Raw genomic sequence first — 22521 nt, 5'->3', positions numbered from 1 at the left:
TTAAGTCAACCATGCAGACCTGGCCAGGAGTTCAAGGTCCTGTGGGCCCAAGCGTTGCAGACCGTCCAAACCATAGGCTCTGAGGATCAGACTTTAGCCACCTAGCAGACATAGCAAACTGTCCCACATCTGAGTATTCAGTTATGCTTGTTAGTAATCGCATACATGAGCCCTGGATATCCACAGATAAATGTAAAAACCTTCCCTAAAAGCCGAGACTGTAAATTCCAAAAAAGCAAAGTTCCCCCCCCCCCCCAACCCCCCAAAAAGGAGAAAAGCCAAAGAGGATAGAGAGAAACACTGTTGACTGATGATGTATGGAGGGGATTATAATCAATGTAATGAAACAAGTCATATGAATGGTTGAATGTGAAACTGATGATGTGCCCTGTAAACTTTTACTCTATCCACAATAAAAACCTTAAAAAAAATACTTAAGTCAAGCAAACAAACCTACTAATAAATCAAATGTGTAGTCCTTACTTTCCGGATTGGAAAAGAATTGCACTAAGTTACTTAATGGGAAAAGACGTACAGAAAGGCCTGTTTGTAATTAGTGATTCCAAGGAGACGAGGTGAGCATCTTCCTTATAAAGAAAACAAAACAAAACAACAAACCCACTGCTACTGAGTCAATTCTCACTCACAGCAACCCTACAGGACAGAGTAGAATCCCATAGAGTTTCCAAAGCAGTAAATATTTATGGAAACAGACTGTCTCATCTTTCTCCTGAACAGTTGCTGGTAGGTTTGAACCACTGACCTTAGTTACCAGCCTGATACAAAACACACTGAAATACCAGGACTTCTTTCTTATAAAGAAAGCGTAACTCAAGTCAAACTACCTTGCTCTCTACCTTAAAGAACCAGGCTTTTAAGAAACTGACCGAGCCAGAGCTGAGTGCTTTTCTCCAGTGTGAGTTCGCTGGTGATGATTAAAAGTGGAACGCTGACTGAAGGCTTTCCCACACTCACTACATTCATAGGGTTTCTCTCCAGTGTGAACTCTCTGGTGCACGATAAGCTGTGAGCTGTCACTAAAGGCTTTCCCACAGTCATTGCACTTATAGGGCTTCTCCCCAGTATGGGTTCTCTGATGTACCATAAGGCTAGAACTGTAACTGAAGACCTTGCCACATTCATTACATTCATAGGGTTTCTCACCAGTGTGAATTCTCTGGTGTATAATGAGGTGTGAGTTTTGATTGAAGGATTTTCCACACTCTTTGCATTTGTAGGGCTTTTCACCTGTGTGAAGTCTCTGATGGCGAATAAGACATTTACTTAGACTGAATGCCTTACCACATTCACTACATTCAAAAGGTTTTTCTCCAGTATGTACTCGCCCATGATCAACGAGTTGAGAGTTCTGATTAAAGGCTTTCCCACAGTCACTACATTTGTATGGTTTTTCCCCAGTATGGAGGCTTTGATGCCGAATAAGACATTTACTTCGACTAAAGGCCTTGCCACATTCATTACACTCATAAGGCTTCTCCCCAGTGTGGATTCTCTGATGATCAACAAGATTCCTATTGGAACAGAAAGCTTTCCCACATTCAATACACTTGTAAAGTTTTTCCCCTGTGTGAATTACCTGATGTTGGATAAGATTTTTACCCTGAATGAAGGCTTCCCCACACATGTTGCAATCATAAGGTTCTTCCCCAGTATGGGTTCTCTGGTGGTCCATACGTTGGGAACTGTGAGCGAAGGCTTTTGGACATTCATTACATTTATACAGTTTTCTCCCATTATGAAGTCTTTGGTGCTGAATGAGATGGGAGCTGTGCCGGTAGGTTTTCCCACACTCGTTGCATTCATAGGGCTTCTCCCCAGTGTGGATTCTGAGATGAATAATGAGCTGAGATGTCTGCCTAAAGGTCTTGCCACATTCATTACACTCATACTGTTTCTCTCCAGTGTGGATTCTCTGATGGCCAATGAGGTGTGAGCTTCTATTGAAAGCTTTGCCACATTCATTACACTGATAGAATTTCTGTCCCTTCAGAACTCCCTGATGTTCAGCAGGACTGGAGGACAGATCAAAATGTTCCTCAGGTTCCTTATATTGTATACAACTGTCTTTTGTGGGATGTTTTTTATCCTCATCTATAATTTCTAAAAATTTGCTTTCTAGTCTGCTCCTAAATTCATTTAAGGGCTTCCTTTCTAGATCTTCATAAGCATCTCCAGCTTCCAGTGTCTCAGGAACCATCCCACAGAGTGATCCTGGTGTCCTATCGGATGACCTTGCTCCCTTAGAAATTTCTTGCTTTGGAGCCAAGTCTGAACTCTCCATTCTGTTCTCACCTGCTGTGAAAATAAAGAAGAAAACAACTTTTACTCATTTTGTCTCCTACTGAGGAAATGTCATAAAGGTATCCTTGCACATTAAGAAAATATTACTCTGTGGGTAAAGAGTGAAGTGACAGATTAAAAACAGGAGAGGAAACAGCTCAGTATTTTCTTCATGGAGAGAAAAAAAAAAAACCAAAGACAGAGAAGGCAGTCAGTAGAGGAGGATAAAAGAAGAGATAGCAGAGACAGGCAGATGCTGAACCAGCACAGCAAAGTTAGGACAGTTGATGAGACAAGAGACCAGACTGTAAACATAATAGGATCTTACAAAAGTCATTTAAATGCTACATTTCCTTAGTAAAGCAATAAGCTCTCAGATCTTTTCCAATCATAGTGTGTTGTTTCACAGTGTTCAGAAAAGATGTTTAAAAAAGTGAGGAATAGTAAACACCTCAAATTAGATATGTGAAACTGTGAGGGAAAAGATGGGTATTAGAATTATACTATGAAAGTATGGTTAGGAGAAAGTGTTCAAAAAGGAGTGACTGGGAAGAGCTTTTGGAGAAAGATAGCAGCAGAAATGCTATGCAGGTTCTCTACAGCAAGGACTCAGAAAACTGGACGAGACAGATACAAGAGTATAGCTGCAACAGACTCAATGATACTTAACAACAAGAAGGTACTAGTTCGACAGGAAAAATACAAAACAGTAAAGGCAGACCAACTGATTACTACAAGAACAAGCAAGTTGCTCACCAAGAAGACATCAAGGCAAGTAGTCGGGTCTCCTCAGAGCAAACCCCCTTCCAAGGCTAAGACTCAATGGGAATACATGCTCTGATTGTTGACCATGTTCATCATCGATAAGGGGAAGTGAGGGAAAAACAGCAATGAAGCTGCAAGCTAAGCCCTGCAACACTCAATAGACTCCTATGAACCCAGGTAGAGACCTGATTGGCCAGCGGTGTGGCAAGACCTGGGGATTCTTGAGCTCAGAGTCAGTGACATAGCCACAGAGGACTAGAGTGGAGAGTGAAGTGTCCAGCTGATAAGAAGAGAGGGCATATGCATAACACCCACACTTGAAGATAATACCCACTTGTCCTGGCTTCAATGACTGAATGATCAGAGCTCCACCAGAAGAAGAAACAAGAAGAAAAAAAGAGTAATCTGATACAATTTGATGAACTTGACCTATACCTGTGGATGCAGTAGCTCAAAAGAGGGAACAAATCTTTACAGCAAGGATCATTCCCACCCCCTCCATGCAGAGTAGATAGGGATGGACAACTTGGAAACTGGCTCCACAAAGTGGTAGGTGGGCCTACAAAGGCAAGAAGTGACTGGCTTACAAGCTTTCCAGAGGGAGCCTAGATCCAGAGGACGTGGAGGAAGGTAGAACACCCACTGACTAGTATCCAATCTGTCTAGGAGGGGCTGATGAAAGGAAATGCAGATAGGTCTCTTGTGATACAATAGTGAATAATGGTTATCAGGACAGATTGTGAGGGTTGGAAATGTAAAGGTAGACGTTTTGTAGCAAGGAGGGGAGTGACTGACTTTGCAGTCTAGGAGTGGAGGTCCCTGGGACCATCAAGGGAGAAAAGCGGAGAGTTGGACCCTACCCAGAGAAGCAGTGATGCCAGAGACGGAGGCAGAGACGATGATGTAGAAAGATGGAGCTGGGGACTTTAGACCAAGAGAGGGAGAGGGGCTGTGTGCTGAGGACCAGGGAGCAGGCTTGCAGGGTATGCCCTTTGGTTGGTTGATGATGCATGGAGGGGATTGTAACGATGGCAATGAAATGATATACAATAGGATGAATGTAAAACTAATGTTTTCCCATGTAAACTATCACATAATTTACAATAAAACAACAACTACAAAAAATGTTAAAGAGTAGACTGTTAGTTATTTGAATATTCAGCAAGCTGTTTACTTTGGAGGTCTCAAGGCAAGAACAGTGCACTCATCAGGGCCCCTTCTAGAATTGAAATTCAAAGGGAACCCATGAGCAGTCTAGTATGCTCACTGGTGACCACCCTGGTCTATTTGTGAGCAGAAGTGGGGGAAATGTAGCAATGATGGTATGTGCTGAGTTTGGCCATGTTGCATTGTCACATGTTGACCTTGAAATGACAGCGAGAAGAGGAAGGGCTGGCTGGTTTGAAGTTTAGGGAGATATGTGAACTCCTGCCCATGGGCACTTGCCTTGCCACTCGGGGATAGGGCTGAGAGTGAAGCAGCCAACTGGTCTGAAGTGCATGAACTCCCAAACACATAACTAGTACCCACTTGACCTAGCTTGACTGGTTAGCTGACCAGATGAAGATAAAGATAGTTGATACTATGAGCAAATGTAAACTGCTACAATTTGATGCACTGGACTTTTGCTTGTTGATGCAGTTGCTCAAAATTCCAACTGGAATGGAAGGATCTTTCATATCAAAGAACAAGCTTGTGTCCTCAGTGTGCTGGCGTGATGAAGGTAAAGGGGAGGGTATAGCAACCTGAAGTGGCTGGCTTATAAATTTTCATGAGTACTTAGTTTCAGAATGAGGGTAGTAATGCAGAATCCGGAATCTCCACTGAGTAGTTTTCTTCTTTTCCAGATGGGTCTGGTGAAGGGGATGGGGAATGACGGGGATAGGATTTTATGAGTCACCTGTGAGTAACTGTTAGCCGGATTACAACTAGAATTGTAGAAGATGTGTAACTAAAAGGGACAAGTACTGTTGTTGTTGTTAAGTGCCATCGAGTCACTTCCAATCCACAGTGACCCTGTATAGGGTTTCCTAGGAGAGGCTGGTGAACTTGAACCACCGACTCTGCAGTTCAAACAGCTTTGCTGTCTAGCGTATTAACACATAGTCTAGTGCACAAGGAGCCTTGTGGTTCAAACTGCCTTTGCAGTCCAGAGCATTAACCCATAGTGCCACACCAGGACTCTGCAAAAAAAAAAAAAAAAAAAGGGGGTGACCTAGTCATTAAACATTTCGGGAACAGACGATCTCAAGACCATCAAGAAGAAAGAACATGAGTGGAGTGTGAGATCCTACCTAGAAAAGCAGCGATAGCAGAGGCGATGGCATGGAGAGAGAGAATAGCTGAGGGCCCTAGGCTCCCGGATTAAGAAAAGCTGTGTGCCTGCAGGCAGGAGGCTGGCTTGCAGAATATGCCCTTTGGACATTTAAATGAATGTATACTTTTTGTTTTGTATGTGTACACCAAGTAATTTTGCTTTGTTCATTTGTGAAATATAAGATGTAAATGGGGAGCCACAGGACAAAGTAGGATAACTGTTGTCGCAAGGCGGGGACTATAATCACTGAGATGAAACAAAGCATATAATTTGTTGACTGTAAACCTGGTGATCTTCTCTGTTAACCTTCGCTCAATTCAGAATAAAAAGTTAAAAAAACAAAAATGAGTGATTCTGCTTTTACAGGGCAGTGACAAAATCTGGAAAAGCTGCTGGTTCAGAAATGGCAATGTTGGGGAAGTGTTGAAGAGAGCATATGTTGAGAAGTGGGGATCTCCCTGGCTCCTAGAGCATAATTAGACAAAAAGGAGCCAGTACAGTACTGTACTCTTATAAAAATTAAGGAAAGCACCAATGACTTTCAATCATATCTTAACCATGGCCATAAGTCATCATGCCATTTTAGTATGTGAGTAATTGGAGATGTCTGGGTCCCTAACTCCTAAGACCATCCTCTTCAAAGGTAGGTGCTGTATTAGACTTGTCAATTACGGAACATGCCCTGATAATAGCCTCTTCCATGAAACTGTCCTGTCCCAGTCTTTGCTAAAGGGAAACTTAGCCAACTATGCTTTGTGCTAAGAGACCCTGCTTATCCTATGATGGACCATAGGTGATTAAACTACGGCAAGTCACCAGACCCAAGTGTATCTTATAGGCTGTGGCCAGGAGCCAAAACTCTACCCAGACAGAAATGGTATTTAATGACAGAGCCAACTTAAGTCTTTCTCTTAAGGAAATTCTGTACTGGAAGTAGGAATAAAAATCAGACCATTAAGACCAGGAGCTTAAGCTGAAATAATGCATAGAGAAAAACCAAGTCATTAGGAGCCACACAGCAGAAATTATGAGGAAATATAAACTGTTAATTCAGATGGAGCTATGAGGGTAACAACAGATTAGAGTGAGGAATAGGGTAACAAAGGGAAGACCGGGAGAGGGAGAAGACACAGGGAGCAGTGGAGTTGCACTCACACGGAAATACTGGTATAACGATTCGTTTGTCTTTGCTGCTGAGGCTCCTGAACCGCCCTGGTTCAAGTCTCCATTGTCACTACTGCAACAGGTCTAGCTGACTGGTTTGTCCTGGGTTCAATTTTCTCGAAGTCTTATAACATAGCTTGTTACTTGTTATTAACTTGTGTTACTCTATTCCGTGCAACTAAAATATCTGACTAAAGTATCCTATATCAATTGATCATAACGAAGCAAAGAGAAGGCAGATTAGTTATAAAAGTGAGATGATAGGTATACAGATGTTTATTATACTATTTTCTCTTTTTTTGTCTGTATTCTTCAGAAGAAAAAAGAACATAGCAAAAAAGAAGGGAAAGAATGCAGACTCTAAATTACTAGAGAATAGAATCATTACCCAATGAGGCCATGCTGTGATAATTTCCCATCATCACGGTCCGGCAGAGGGCTCTCTGACTAAGTGCTGGACTTTTCCACTTCTTCTGACTGTAGTCCATAGACGGGACTTCATTTGCTGCACACTCCTGGAATGACAAGCTTCCATTGTTCAGGAACATTTCCACGGTGAAAGGCAGAGTCATCATCAGGGGTACAGTAAGCAAAGAAGGTGAGAGAGGGAGAGAAGCTGGGCTACATCTAATAGGACAAGTTGAGGGCAAGAGAGTCCATTAACTCAGCAGGAAAGACTCAGCACAGGAAGTATTGAGGCAGGGAAGCCACAGGGGGAGTCTCAGAATGAGACAAAGCACTGGATATCAGATAAAGCCATCCTTGGGTCACAAAGATGGGAACTCAGGGAAGACAGAAAGAACCAAGCTCACCTGGGGCCTGACCATCCGAAGCACAGTTGCCACTGCTTGGTCTCCTGAGTTCCCCATTTGGGGAAGGGCAGGAACTGGAGAAATAAGTGGAGCTGAGGGAGGAAAGAAAGCACTGAATGGGCCAAGGCCAGTTCTTGGCCCCGTAAACACTATATGCCCAAAAAGTGGATTAAAGAGACCAGGCAACGTCTCACATACTAATTCTTAGCCTTCTTCTGTAAAAGCATTAACTTAAGGACACTGTGAATTTTTCCTGAAGGCTCAGGTGAAACAAAGAAATATCTGCTTCTCCCAGCTCTCATGCTCTTCAGCCTCTCTGAGGGAAGCTAGACTTCTCAACACATATTCTCTCTCATGGCTTTCCAAGCACAAGCAAGCAAGATTTCCCCCTCACATCTCTGGCCCTTCAATCCTCTGGTTTCTCTTCCATTCCTGCCCTCTCATTACAGAGATGCCTTGCAGCTCAGCTCTCAGTATGTCTTCTCTCCCAGAGTCACATGACTTCCATGGCTTAATGCTGCTCTCATAGGACTCACCTTTCTCTCCTATCACACACTTCCAGTTCCTACGGAACATTTCACTTGGGTGTACCCAACCCCTTAAACTCAATGACTAAAATGCAAGTTCTTACTATTTTCTTTTTCTGACTTCACAAATTCTGTAAATGGTTCAAGACATTACCCAGAGCCTTCTAATGCTTATCTTCATTCTTTAACCCCATGTCCACAGATTCTTCCTCCACAATGGCTTTCACATTTCTCCCTTTTCATTCTACTTGCCCAGTTCAGGCAGTAATTGCTCACCTCTATACCACTGCGCTAACCTATTACCCAACATCCTTGCCATTCGTCACCTATAAATATGGCATGGAGACAGTGTCTGCTGACCTCCTTCTTAACTTCACAGGTGTGGGAAAGAATCATTTCAGTATCAAGAGCTCAGGGCTGATTCTTATGAAGAAAAGGTTAGACATACCTCCTCTCTCCCATCTTTTTATCATTTATCCCACCTAACTATTGACTTCTCTGCTGGGTTCAATAATTCTTTCAATGGCCACACAGAACTCAAACATTACACTCACAGGTCTGGGCTCTATTAGGGAAGTAACAGGTAATCATTTAGGATCAGGAACAACTCAGAATACAGCTCTTTAGTAAGGGAAGCATCTTTGCCAGACCTACAAGAAGACTTCTCCCTGGCCCTCAGCCCCTTGGACTAGCACATTCTCCACCCTGCTCAGGCAAGTGTTACAAAGCTCTTTAGCTCAACTGCTTAGTGTCCACAGACACCCACTCCACCAACAAACCTTCTGTCAAGAAGTGCTCACTCCATGGGCTGAGAAGTCCACTGTGCCATCTCCTGCAGTTCTCCTGGTTCTGTTGCCTCTGCTGCTTCTCAGACTCTGGTATTACAGCTCTCTCTCTCTCTGTCTCCTGGGCCTACAAGGTTCTCAGTGCAGTGAGCCTGTGTCCAAAGGACACACACTGTGCTCCTCGCTCTACTTTTTGGTGATAGGGAAACTACCCCTCTCTGCCTCTTGGATATAACTCATTTAAAATCTATTGGGATGAAAAAACTGACCAATGCCCTCCTTAGGGTTCTGTACACTTTATTTGCATGGTCTAGACTGAAAGGTTGATTTGAACCACAAGGTCGGCGGTTTAAACTCACCAGTTGCTCCTTGAAAACCCTGTATAGGGCCAGTAGGAATCAAAACCGACTCAACAGCACTTAAGAACAACAAGCCCTCTAGAGGAGCATCTGTAGGATAAGCACTGGACTGTGAACCACAAGGTCGTCATCTTGAGCCCACCAGTCACTCCACAAGAAAGAGAGAAGGCTTTCTGCTCCAGCAAAGAGTTACAGCTTCAGAAACTCTGTACAGGGTTGCTGTGAGTCAGAACTAACTTGATGGCACTTAATGACAATAACAACAACTCCCACTAAGGTGTTAGAGTGATATGCACCTTATTTGCATGACTAGCAAGCCATCCAGTCCCCTGGGTGGGTCACAAGCACCTTATTTGCATAGTCACACCCAGTCGTTTGTGGGAGTTATAAGACCTGTCAGGAAAGAGCAGACTAGCGATCCATCACACTACACCTCTCCATTCAATCCATAGTGCTCATTTTTGCCAAATAGTTCTGTGAAATATGTTTCTAATACGTCATCCATCCACTGCTACCCAAAATCTTCCTGCCCTCTATCCTAAGGCTCTGAACAAGATGGTCCTAGGCTCCCAAATTCACAGCCCTTCCTGACCCCGCCTAAATGGGTCATAGTGTTGGCTCATATCCTCTGCTCCCCAATGCTTCACTGTCCAATCTTATTGCTACTTCTTCAAGAAGTATCCCCTACCTGCTCCAGCTCACAAGGATCACACTCATCTTTTATAATGCCCACATAGCTCATTTGTGATTGGATCATTTGTTCAGACCAATCCTGAGACAGATATCATTCTTATATACCTCATAAGGTTGTCTGTTTTAACACAGACTGATTCTGTCTGCCTACTAGAGCTCTCTGAAAGCACTGGTATTGTCTACCATATCCCTCTAGTCCTCAAGAGCCTTTCTATAATATGCCTGAACAAAAACTTGCTAAATATGAGGGTGAGTCAAAAAGTACTGCTACAGAATCAGAACCTTTGAGAAGTTGTTTCCTGACATATCATCCATCTAGATCTGTACACTTCTGACAGTGTTTCTATCTTTCTAACCTTTTCCTGACGAATTCTGAAATCTGATTGCCATCAAGTCAAAATAGCAGTTCTGGTATCCTTGACAATTCAAATCAAATTCCTTTCCAATGTTCTTTTGAGTCTTGAGAGCCAAAAAGTCTGAAGGTGCAAAATCAGGGTTGTATAGTGGATGGAGTAAGGTTTCCCAACAAAAATTCTTTAAGGACAGCCCTTGCAACCCTCAAAGAATGAGGGGGTGCATTGTTGTGATGGGGAAAAAATTCCTTGGTGCAACTTTCCTGGCCTTTTTCTTATCAGTACAGTTTTCAACTTTCTTAAAATTTTTTCCTAATAAGCCCCCATGATCATCCTATGTCCTTTGAGAAAATCTATCAAGATTACCCTTTTGGGATCCCAAAAATGTCACCATAACCTTCTGAGGTGACTTGTCTGCCTTAAATTTAAGTGACCAATCAGATCCCCTTGGAAGCCACTGTTTTGATTGTACTTTTTTCTGAAGACACCCTAATGAGGCTGAGTGAAGTTGTCTGCAGCCCTCCACTGACTGCAGAGACATGTTTAAGCATGTTTTATTTGGAATAAATCTACCCTTCTCAGGCAAGTGTTACAAAGCTCTTTCATGTGTGACCTGAAACCCTAACAGCAATACTTTTCGATTTACCCTAGTAAACAAATGACTAGAGGAGAAGCAAAAGGAGCAGACAAGGTCACCGGAGAAGAAGGGCAGATGGCAGGGCAGTGAGGGATTCCAATAGGGTGGGAAATAGGGAGATGAAGGCAAGGAGCCTCCAGAGGCTAGGAGGGAGATGTGACTTGAGGTTAGATCTGAAAAGGTGAGTACCAAAGTGCCCGATGGCGAGATGCTGTACCACAGGGTCATGGAGTGACTCTAGCTGGGCTCTAGGAGCTGAGCCCCTACTGAGGGGTGAGGTAGATGGTGATTCCTCTGTTGTATCCTGAGTTGTTGTCTCTTCCAAATGTATTTCCTGTTCCTCTGCATGGGCTGAAATCTAGAGACAAGCAAATACAATTAGATTCAAGACAGCATCCCTATAAATACTGAACCCCAAACCTTCAAGAATACCCCCCATATGCCATTCTGCCTACCAGAAGTCAGGGAAAAGAAAAGCCAGAGTATGCTTCTGGTAGAAAATGTAGCTAAAGAATCTGAAGCTCTCAATTCTACTTGTCATCTCTCAGCTGACCCTCTTAGTAGGGGCTTGAGGACCACACTCTATAATCATTACCATTCTGTGTCAACTTTTCACACACAAATTTGCTTAGGAAGAACCATCTACAAAAGGCAGTCATCGGGAGAAGAGCAGAGAGTGCGACCGTACTCAGAGAAGCAGTGATGCCAGAGATGGAGGCAGAGACGATGACGTGGAGAGATGGAGCAGCTGGGGACTCTAGATGCAGAGAGGGAGAGGGGCTGTGTGCTGATGACCTGGGGGCGGGCAGGCTTGCAGGTTATACCCTTTGGTTGTTTGATGATGCATGGCGGGGATTGTAACCATGGCAATGAAACAATATACAACAGGATGAACATAAAGCTAATGTTCTCCCATGTAAACTATCACATAATTCACAAGAAAACATTAAAAAAATTAAAGCTCATGAGCATAATTGCTGGGAGCAATGTGAACTACCCAGTGTCCACAAAGGCTAAATGGCTAAGAAAAAGGTACACTGGAGTGTGACACTGCAGTTTACGTTGGATTAAGATTATTATGCTGACGTTGCCCATTACAGTAACTATATTGTTGTTGCTGTTGTTAAGTGCCATTGATTGTATGTTTTTGTTGTTGTTATGTGCCATGGAGTCGGTTCCGACTCATAGCAACCCTGTACAGGGTTTCCGAGGCTGAAAATCTTAATGGGAGCAGAAAGCCTCATCTTTCTCCCGCAGAGCAGCTGGTAGTTTCGAACTGCTGACCTTGCGGTCACAGCCCAATTCGTACAGGCTACTAAAAATACCACAAAGAAGATGGCACATAGTATAAAAATACTATATGGTATAGAAATTATCTGTTAGTCCCCATATGGTAAACTCTGTCACTGTTGTATTGTTTTCAGTCTCTGTCTACTCACTGAATGGAGTATATTGTCCAGGGCTCATCCTACAGCACCACACCAGGATTACCATTGAAACCAGAACCAGAGGAGATTAAATTGGCTAAAATGACTCCACAATTAATGTCTGTACTTAAAAATCACCCTATAATTGTATTTTAAAAGGTAACTTTACCTCACTTATGCGGGACACTTAGTACACATTCTACTTGCCATCCCTAGTACACACACATCTTTTCAAATGTAATAAGAGTTTAAAATTGAAGAATCAATTACCTTAGGATCTAACTATACTAATCCTATTTGTACTCTAGAGAAAGTCCTCCCCAGATGCACAGGAGGTATGTAAAAGGATGTTCACAGAAGCACTGATTGTAATAATATAAAACTATTGTTGTTGCTGTTATGTGCTGTGGAGTCGGTTCTGACCCACAGCGACCCTGCACAGGGTTTCCAAGGCTATTAATCTTTACAGGAGCAGAACGCCTTATCTTTCTCCCACGGAGCAGCTGATAGTTTTGAACTGCTGACCTCGCAGTTTGCAGCTCGATTCGTAACCACTACGCTACCAGAGTTGCTTATAAAACTGTAAACAATTGAAATATTTTTGGAAAGGCCACCTCTTGATATTCTACTCCTGGGTCAAATGTGTCTCTTTCCCAGTGTTTGGTTTTGTTTTTTCTATTAGTAAATGCTAACTCCATTTATCTAGTTGATTGGGCTAACAACCATGGAGTTAACTTTGACATCTCTGTCTTTCTTAATTGCTATTTCTCCTGGAATAAAAAACAAAACAACAGAAGAAAAAAAAGAAGTCATAACAGCAATCCAATAGATTCCAAAGGCCCTTAGCCTACAAAAGAGACGAATCAGAAATACAAGAGGGCTTCAAAATGTTTGTGGGAAAATGGAATTGAAAGATAATGGAATATTTTTGCTAACTTTTGGATGCCTCCTCATACTGATCCTATCATAGAGCAAACCAAGGACAAAAGTAGATAAACTTCTTAGTCATAACCAAACAACTTGAAGGACAGAGTCACAAAGGTTTGAGGGTTTAGGACCATAGTTTCAGAGGACATCAGTTGACATAACATAATCCATAAAGACATTATTCTAGTGACTGGGGTCTTAAACACTTGTAAGTGACCATTTAGAATACAACTATTGGTTTCTTACTATCTGGAGCAAAGAGCGAGAAAAAAAAAAAATCAAAGACTCAAGAAAACAATTAGTTAAAAAAACAAAAAAGAAAACAATTAGTTCAAAGGACTAATGGACCATATGAAGCACAGTATAAACTAGCCTGAGACCAGAAAATCTAGATGGTGCTAGTTACCACTACCAACAGTTCTGATTAGGGTCACAATAGAAGGTACTGGACAGAGAGGGAGAAAATGTCCAACAAAATTCAAAATCAGAAAAAAGACCAGACCTTCTACAGCCAATTAAGTTGACCATTTTCCATCATTGCAGGGGATCGGTGTACAACAACGCAAACAACAGCCTCCTCTGTAGTGTACTCAGCCTGTTGGCATCATTAGGTTGCCTAAAGCACTCTGGAGACAGCAGGAAAGATGGGTGAATGGCAATAGGGAATCCAGGCAGAAGTAGGATGTTGATAGGAAATGTCCTGTATGTGCACAAATAACGCTACTGATTAGGGTAACTGAAGCTGACCCTAAAATAAAAATGCATTTGCAATTTCTCTCAGCAAAAGTGTCTCCTCTACAAAGAAACCTTTCTTACCACACTAGTAAACCAGGGACAGTCAGTCTGTCTCTCAAATTACCTAATTATTTTTTCTATGTGTTGTTGTTAAGTACCGTCGAGTTGGTTCTGACTCATAGTGATCCTGTATAGCTGGTGGGTTTGAACTCCCAGCAACCCTGTATAGTGGGTGGGTTTGAACTGCCAAGCTTGTGGTTTAAAATTCAGTGCTGATCTTACAGTGCCACACACCTTACTCTTTATCTCTCACACTGGAATACAAGTATTTGAAGGGAAGGACTTTGTTGTGATCACTAACTTCTACACCAATGCCTGGCCTAATGTTTGTATTCAATTAATATTTACTGACTGACTTCCTCTTGGTATTTTGTTTAGGGTTAACTGCAAACTCAGATGTACTACCTTTTTCCAGTACACATTTAAAAAGTCAAATAGGATCCGATAACACCAGTCTTTACAGACCTGAAAACTACCTCAGAGCAGAGACCATTTCGCTTTTAGCCTTTGCTTGTTGTCAACAAACCAGTTGTCATAACTTCACAGTTACTCTTTTTGCCATTATTTGGAGCAGAAAATCCAATCATTACCCAAATAAATTGTACTCACAAGTTCACTTGCTCTGTCATGTCCATGGCAAAGCATAAGGTAAAAATAATTTTACCTTCCAGAAATCTTGCGGGGTTTATCCTACTGGGTTACATCTGCTGAGATGTTTGGAGGCTTTCCTTTATTATACACCTCACCAGAGTCAGAGACAGGAACAGGAAGCTCCCAGGGAGTCACAGCTCTGTAATACAGTAGCTGTAGGCACTGGTAGAGGGTAGGCCCTATGCACACTGAGATACCACAACCTTATAATTAAGCTAACAATTAACTGGGACAGTTCGGTTCATTATCTAGGACTCTCGGGCTTATGTTTCCTTTCCTCACAAGTACGAAATTCCCACTACAATTCTCACCCTCAAATGCTATTCCATTCCACAGTAAGACACTAGATTCAAGTTAGTGGCTTAGAATCTAGAAAGCCAAGAAACCTTGGTCCCTACACTTGTGAGTATTCAGCAAAAACCACATTTCAGCTAAATATCATGGACAAAGGGAATGCCTACATTCTGTGCAGTCTTAGGCTAGTCAGTGAACCTCTCAGTCTTCTCCTCACTTGTTAAATGGAGATAATGATTACTATTTGGCCTATTTTGCAAGTCTGCCGAAGGTCTGAAATAAGATCTAAGAAGTAACAGAACTTTACAAGTTACACATTGATGCAGCCCAGCAGGAAGTACTCTCAAACTTTCACAGCCTTAGCTGTATACATGTAGATGATCTATTTGCAACAATAAAGTAGCTCATTCCTGCTGAGCACAATGCCTCCGACTTGCCCTTCCTTGATCTCCTAACCAACTGCCATGGAAAGCTTGTTTATTTACTTAGCCATTCTATACTCTCAAGTCAGAAAATGGGAGCTTTGACAATACGCTTTGGAGTCCAACTACCTATTTTTAGACTGGCACTATGGGTGCTCAGCTGCCCTGCCTGGCAACTGTTAGTTACTCTCCTGGGTTTGTGACTCAGTCACTTTTCTCTGAGGTTTCCTGGAAAACAGACCATTAAGAGTTTCAACAGAGGGAGTTTTCTCTTCAAAACAAGGTATACAAATACGAAAATTGTCCTTCCATCCACCTCAATAAACGGTGCTCTAGTGGGCTAATGCGCTGGAATTGCAAGGGGATGGGGGGCGTCAAGCTCACATAACAAAACACTGCTTCAGCCTTTTGTCTTTGCCAGTGGTTGGACCTAGCTGCTCCCTAAATTCCTAGACTCTTGCTATGGTTGATTATTTGTTTACTTGTTTTCACAAAGGAAATGATAGCTGACAATGGATTCCACAATGCCAAATGGTACTTTGGCAAATTGACCAGTACTGCTGGAAGAAGGTCTAGCCCCAGGATGTGTATCTAGGAAGAGATATGTAATTGTTTTCTTTAATGCTGCTAAATACAATCATGTGCTGAGTATCTGGGAAATTTCAGATAAAGGTTTTCCCTGGTGAAGCGCCAAGGGATGAACCTAGAGGGAAGCAATCTGAGACTGATTAAGAGGAAGCAACTTATCCATAGCCACAGTCCTAGAACCTAGGCTTCCCACGGTATCATACTTACACTGCTGACGCTTCCCAATTTTCTTCTAGTTCGACTTTCTGGGTTTAAATTTGAGACAATCCCAGAAATATGGAAACCAATATTAGAATCAAAGAGACACAAAGACAAAAGAAAAAACTCCAGTTGGTCCTGGAGAGCTAGCAAAGGGAACAAATTACTGCAAGATCCAGAAGAAGCCTTATCTCTCAGAAAGAACAAAAGAAGCAGGAAGAGAAGATACTGGCTCTGCAAAATTCATACAAGTGAGTACTGAGAAATTCTTAACTGAGGACTCATTGTAGTCAGCACACCCAGAGGTCCAAAACGCCCTTTCCTGATTCTACCCACTGTCTAGCCCAGATGCTTGTCAGGAGTGGTACGTGGATAATCAGATTGAAGCACGGATTACCACACAGCACTTTGCAAAGTGATTCACAGAACTCGCTTCGGGTTTTCTTTTTTGGCTTCCCTCTACCCAAGAAAGTAGCTCAGAAACCAGCCTGAAGTCTGGAGAAAGTCTATTTAAAACGAACCCGAGTGCTACAGACAGGTTCCAAAAGCCGCTCTAAACTGCTCACCTCCCCTGATCCACTGAGGTGTCTCTGGAAATCCTCCACCACAGCCACGGCCTCCTCCCCACTCCCGGGACGATGCAGCTGCACCCATGTCCGGAGCTCCCCGGGCAGGATGCTCAGGAACTGCTCCAGTACCAGCAGCTCCAGGATCTGCTCCTTGGTGTGTACTTCTGGCATCAGCCACCAGCGGCAGAGCTCCCGGAGTCGGCTCAGAGCCTCTTGAGGCCCAGACATCTCATGGTAACATAACTGCCTGAAATGCAGTCGGAAGATTTCACAGACAGGAGGATGATTCTTCTGGAGACCACTCTGTCCCCAAGTCTGGCTATCTGGCTCCTGCTTCACAAACAGGTGCCCCTCCTGCTTCTGGAAAACAGCACCCCTATGGATGAGGCTTAATGTTCCCCTGTCTTCAGCGGTCATTATGACCCCAACAAGCTTTGTTCCAGCTGCAGCCAGTCTGTAATTCAGGTCTCAGGAGCTGACTTTCAGGGTTGAGGAGAGGAAGGAAACGGAAAAGTCACCTACAGAAATATTAAGAGAGAAATCAGAGTCCTTGGGGTGTTCATCCCCACACTGACAACACACACTCCAGAGATAAAAAATCAAAGTTCTGGGAACAAAAGGACACAAAATCACTTTGCTTCTTAAACTTTCAGTGACTCCTATCAACTACAGGAAAAATCCCTAAATATCTATTCACAGCTCTTCACAACCTGGTCTTAAATCTTGGTTCTAACCACTCCCCAACCACTCTCCCCAAATACCCAGGCTAGAAAGACAGGGTCTCCAGTGTTAGATTTGCAGGATGAGTTAAAGGGTGCAAAAGAAAGACTAAGTTTTTCTTTTCATTATCCTTTCCTTTTTAAACTTCTATTTAGTGTATGTTTTCTAATACACATCAATACATGTATGATAGTATAGATCTTTGAATTACAAAAATAAACCTGTTTGGAATGTGTGCTAAAAATTCTTTTACGAATAGAAATGTATTATAAAGTAAAGGGGAGTGAACTTCTAGACACTCTGCTAGAATTATATTCTTTCTCTGTCTGAATTTTTCTTCTCCTTTCAACTTTGACGTAAGACCCAGAACAAATATCTTTTCCTCTTGAAGGCTTCTCTGCAGGGAGAGAGCTGGCAGTTTATCCTCTCTGTATCTCACACAGTAACACTTCATGCACACCTTACCATTCACAATCCAATCTGCTAGAAAGCCACCAAATGAGAGGAACTAAATGGAGTCAGGAAATGCCAGAACTTATTCAACTAAAGTAACCTCCCCCAGAAAACCTTTCCCAGGTATGGGAAAGTGTGCTATCATTTCAAGTTACTTTTTCATTCAAACCTCTGCTAAACACATGTTACAGTATAATAGGTTTTGGCTTACACAATTGGTTCCATCACTTTCTGGGAAACCCCCAAAACTGGGCTGGCTTTCAGTCATCTTGTACTAAGGGTGCATGATACACAGAGGCCCATACTTGGTGAATGAATGATCATGGAGATGAAAGGCTTTCTGATACTTATCCAACTCATAAAATCTGTCACATATATCTGAGAGTAAATATTATTTTGATTTGGTTTCTGGCCAATGTTGATTATTCTAACCAACTGTAGAGCTCAAACTGCCAAGCAAGTGGGGGGCAAACTTTTATCCAATTTTGTTGTTGTTGTTGTTGTTAGGTGGCATCGAATCGGTACCGACTCATAGCGACCCCATGCACAAGAGAAACCAACACTGCCCACTCCTGGGCCAACCTCACAATTGTTGCCACGCTTGAGCCCACTGATGCTGACACTTGGCCAATCCATCCCACTGGGGGTCTTCCTCTTTTTCTCTGACCCTCCACCTTACCAAACATGTTATACTTCTCCAGTGACTGGTCCCTCCTGACAAATATGTGCAAAGTATGAGAGGTGAAGTTTGGCCATCCTGGCCTCCAACGATGGATATTACATATAGCAAAATCAGTACCTTACTGGCAACTAGGGCAACTTTTTTTGCTATGCTTCAACTCACCCACCATGCATCTCGGATCCCTGGGCAAATTATTTGAGTCCCAATTTCTTTAACAAGACAAATATAGGCTTAAAAACCAATGTGAACTCTGCACTGAGATTTCACACATCTAGGAAGTTCGGGCCCTGTTTTTCCTACTTATTTTTCAGAAGCTCTGCAGTTTATCTCATCTACTTGACTTTCCAAGTTAACGCTTCACGTTTGAAATTCCAAGACTGCGTCTGACCCACCTCTGACACTGTAACCCAGAGCCAAGGCTGGTGAAGGTCTACCTACATTTCACTCTAAACCAGGCCCCTGGGGCACCCCCTCACCTGACCACGTTGGCCCTGGACATCGCTGTGACCCTAGGTACCCGGCTCCGTGCCAGGCACGGCTGGTTAAAATATCAGACAAAGAGCTCTGCGTCCGGCAACTGCTGAGCATCAGGGACCACGCCGCTGGCAGCGGGGGCGGAGTGTGGACTGGACCCGCGCCGGCGAACCCAACTCCGGGCCGCGACGCGGGAGGCCTGATGAGCCCGGCCCCGCCTCCTCCCGCTCCAGGACAGCTAGCTCGGGCACCCGCGGTCGCAACTCCCCACACGGAAGCCTGACACCACGGAGGCCCGCGGAAATAAAAACAATGGCCGAGACGGAAGCGGGTAAGGCCCCCACTTCCGGCCCTCCAGGATCCCGGAAGTCTGGATGCAATGGTGGGCTCGCAACCTGCACCTAGGAGGTTGCAGGCGCTGCCAACCAGATCACCCATGCTAGGCTTGGCCCCCTCACTGGGCTGCTGAGTATGGGTAGAGGGCCTTAGGCTGCCCATATCTACTCTCAGTCCATTCAAAGTCCAGACAAACCAAACGTACCCCAACTCGGCTCCTGCCTTTCAGTGACCTTAGAAAAGATACCTAACCTCTAAGGGCCAGTTTTCTCATGTGAAAAGTTTGTAGTATAGCACTTGCCTCAGGGCTGGGAGCGCTGTATCAGGTTGTATCACCAAAACGTATAACAATAGATTTAGCATACCCTGAGCATTCTTCCAGTTATTGTTATGACTGTGTGCTGAGCACATTTTCACACATTGAGCCTCAGTGAGATGAGCAGCTGGCTTCTCTGTGTTAGAAATGAAGAAGCAGGCCCAGGAATTGTGATATTTCTTTTTATAGATGTGGTTAACCTTTTCTGAGAGTCAAGGAATTATGGCGTCCAAGAAGAGACTCAGGGAGGGCTAGGGTACCAAGAAAAAGTCAGAAAGTATGGGGACAAAGTAATATAAAATGCAGCTCATGCTTTGATCACTAATCCCTGGGAAGCAAGTGTTACCCAAGTAGGCTTTTCTTTAAAGGATAATTTGCATGCAGAAATAGGGTGTAAACAGGTCCTTGCTACTAACCTGATTGAGCAGGTCATGCAAGCACAACCTCTTTAGGGCCTTAGGTAAAAGGCCGAGGATAAGAAGATGGAGTTAAATTATACCTTATGTATCTTCTTGTAGTCCAGAAAAGTTGATTCTTTACTGGGTCCAAGCAAGAGTCCCTTTAGTTGTCCATGGGTCTGTAATATCAAAAAGATGTCCTCATCCTACCTCTGGACTTTACATGTCTACACAGGCTAGGACAGAAAGAAAGGTAGCTGAAGTCCTACTGCAGCGTTTTCACAGGCTTAAAGGAAGTCATTGGAGCAGTACTGTCAACTGAACCTAGTAGTGAGTGGCCCCCTGACATCAAGATCATCCTCTCTGGTTGTAAACTTCTTGGGGAGGTCTTGACTGTCTGGGCCTGAGCCTCTGCTGGACATTGCCATTGGATGTGGCTCATTGGTTTATCAAGGCATCCAAAAATCAGGATTCTTAAGCCAGGCATCTATTAAGGCTGGGCAGTTGCTGTCAACAGTTTTCAGGTGTCCCTGACACATCCCACAGTTCTGGGTGCCTGGTATGTAAGACATATGAGAATCTGGAAACCAAGATCAACTGTTTTTATTCCTCACAACTATTTCATGCTCATGTGGTCAGCTTGCATTGTTTATGAGGGCCAGGACCATCTGGACAGTGTGTCTTCAAAGATGCCTCTGGGACCAGCTCTGTAGGCCTGATCTACGAGTAGTTTGACTTGGGCATTTTGTATCTACTTACCTTGACCTCTCTTAGATATTGTCTATAACACTAGCATTCATAAGCAAATTCCACAGAACTCACCATCTACCCTCAACCCTGATGTTCTTTCCCTGTTCCAGTTCCAATCACTGTAAAAAAAAAAAAAAAAAAAAAAGTCACCCACTGCTACTGAGTCAATTCTAATTCATATCGACCACATAAAGGGTTTCTGTGATTGTAAATCATTATGGGAGCAGAAAGCCTCATCTTTCTCCAGGTTTGAACTGCTGATCTTGTGATTAGTAGTTCAGTGTTTATCCAAAGCATCACCAGGGCTCCATAATCACTGTAAAAGGCACTATGATCACGTAGGGGCCCAAACTAGAACCCTGTGGCAAGTTATTTAGCCACTTTGTGCTGTGGCTCTCTCTCTAAAATGGGCATTGATACTGGGTCAGGCTACAGAAGACTATAAAAGCATAAAATATAAAAGAGGTTAATTAGAATATGGAAGAAGAATATCTGCAGGGGAGATGCGCTGTAGGCTGCAGCATCTCCTCTTGTTAAGATGTAGCTATAGTGAGAGGTTAAACTGCAAATTCACTGGATTACAAAAAGGGGGTGGGCTTTCCTGTTTCCATAGCTCTGCTCTCTAGTTTTCTTCTCTTGAGTTTGGCATGCTGCATGTGCATCTGGCATCCAGATGGAGTCTAAGATTTCTAGATGGATTCTATTGAGGAGACACCTGGGATACTTGACATAATCTATTTTGCGCCTGGGTTGAAAACTAGTTAAAAGAGAGGTGAATAGGTAGTTAATAGGGAGGAAGGTCTCACAAGCCCCACTGGGTTCCTGCCTGCCTGACAAGGAGAAAGATTCTATTTATTGTCCACATCCTGATCCTCTGTTCTTTGTATTTGGAGGTGTTTCATGGTTCTATTGATCTTTTCCCAATGCCACTTTTCTGCTGCCCCGGTAACTTCCCCCAGAGTGTCTTTTGTTCCAGATGTGTATGAGGCAGCTGTAGGTGGGGCAAAGGCATGTTTCAGTATTCAATATTCTGGCCCTGTCTGATAGTGTTTCACTGCTAGTCATAAGGTTTTGTTTTTTTAGGGCTTTAACAAACAGAATTTTATTTTCTCACAGTTTAGGAGACTAGAAATCTGAATTTGAGTGCCAGTTCCAGAGAAAGGTCCTTGTCTCCTTTCAGCATCTGTAGGCCCAGCATTCCTTAGAGAATTCCATATGTCTTGGCATCAATCTTTCTCTGGACCTAGGAGATTTTCAGGGTAGGGCAGGTCAAAAGGACACACTCCACTCTCTGCTCTTCTTTCTTGGTGGTAATAGGTCCCTTTTTCTCCACCCACTTCTCTTCTTTATCTCTTTTAAGAGAACAACTGTTGCATGCCACACCCCTGGGCAACTGCCTTACATTAAATCAGGGTCATGATAGGATTGAGAGTGGTATTGTTGTTGCTATGTGTCATCGTAACACTGTTTTTGTTGTTACGTGCTTCTGAGTAAGTTCCAACTCATATGACTCTACATACAACAGAATGAAACGCTGCCTAATCCTGCGCCATTCACATAATTGTTATGTTTTAGTCCATTGTTGCTGCCACTGTGTCAATCCATCTGGTCTTTCTCTTTTTTGCTGACCCTCCATTTTTCCAAGCATGATGTCCTTCTCCAGGGACTGGTCCCTCCTGATAACATGTCCAAAGTATAAGAGACGAAGTCTTGGCATCCTGGCTTCTAAGGAGCACTTTGGCTGTACTTCTTCCAACGCAGATTTATTTGTTCTTTTGGCAGTCCATGGTATTTTCACCTTTTTTTTT

The 22521-nt window shown here is 43.2% G+C and overlaps 1 protein-coding gene across 1 annotated transcript; it reads right to left on the bottom strand.

Moving 5' to 3' along the window:
* Positions 1–816: 816 nt before the first annotated feature.
* Positions 817–16944, bottom strand: ZKSCAN7 (zinc finger with KRAB and SCAN domains 7). The gene is made up of 5 exons (XM_006868778.1): positions 16582–16944; positions 10903–11071; positions 7360–7451; positions 6936–7062; positions 817–2316 (listed from the first exon to the last, which is right to left on the bottom strand). Exons 1-5 carry the CDS (start codon positions 16810–16812, stop codon positions 875–877), a joined length of 2061 nt encoding a protein of 686 aa, XP_006868840.1. The 5' UTR covers positions 16813–16944; the 3' UTR covers positions 817–874.
* Between the last annotated feature and the right edge of the window lie 5577 nt (positions 16945–22521).

This window comes from Chrysochloris asiatica, unplaced genomic scaffold (assembly GCF_000296735.1).
Source record: "Chrysochloris asiatica unplaced genomic scaffold, ChrAsi1.0 scaffold00124, whole genome shotgun sequence".
Classification (NCBI taxonomy): domain Eukaryota; kingdom Metazoa; phylum Chordata; class Mammalia; order Afrosoricida; family Chrysochloridae; genus Chrysochloris; species Chrysochloris asiatica.
This window is presented reverse-complemented; position numbering and strand designations above follow the sequence as displayed.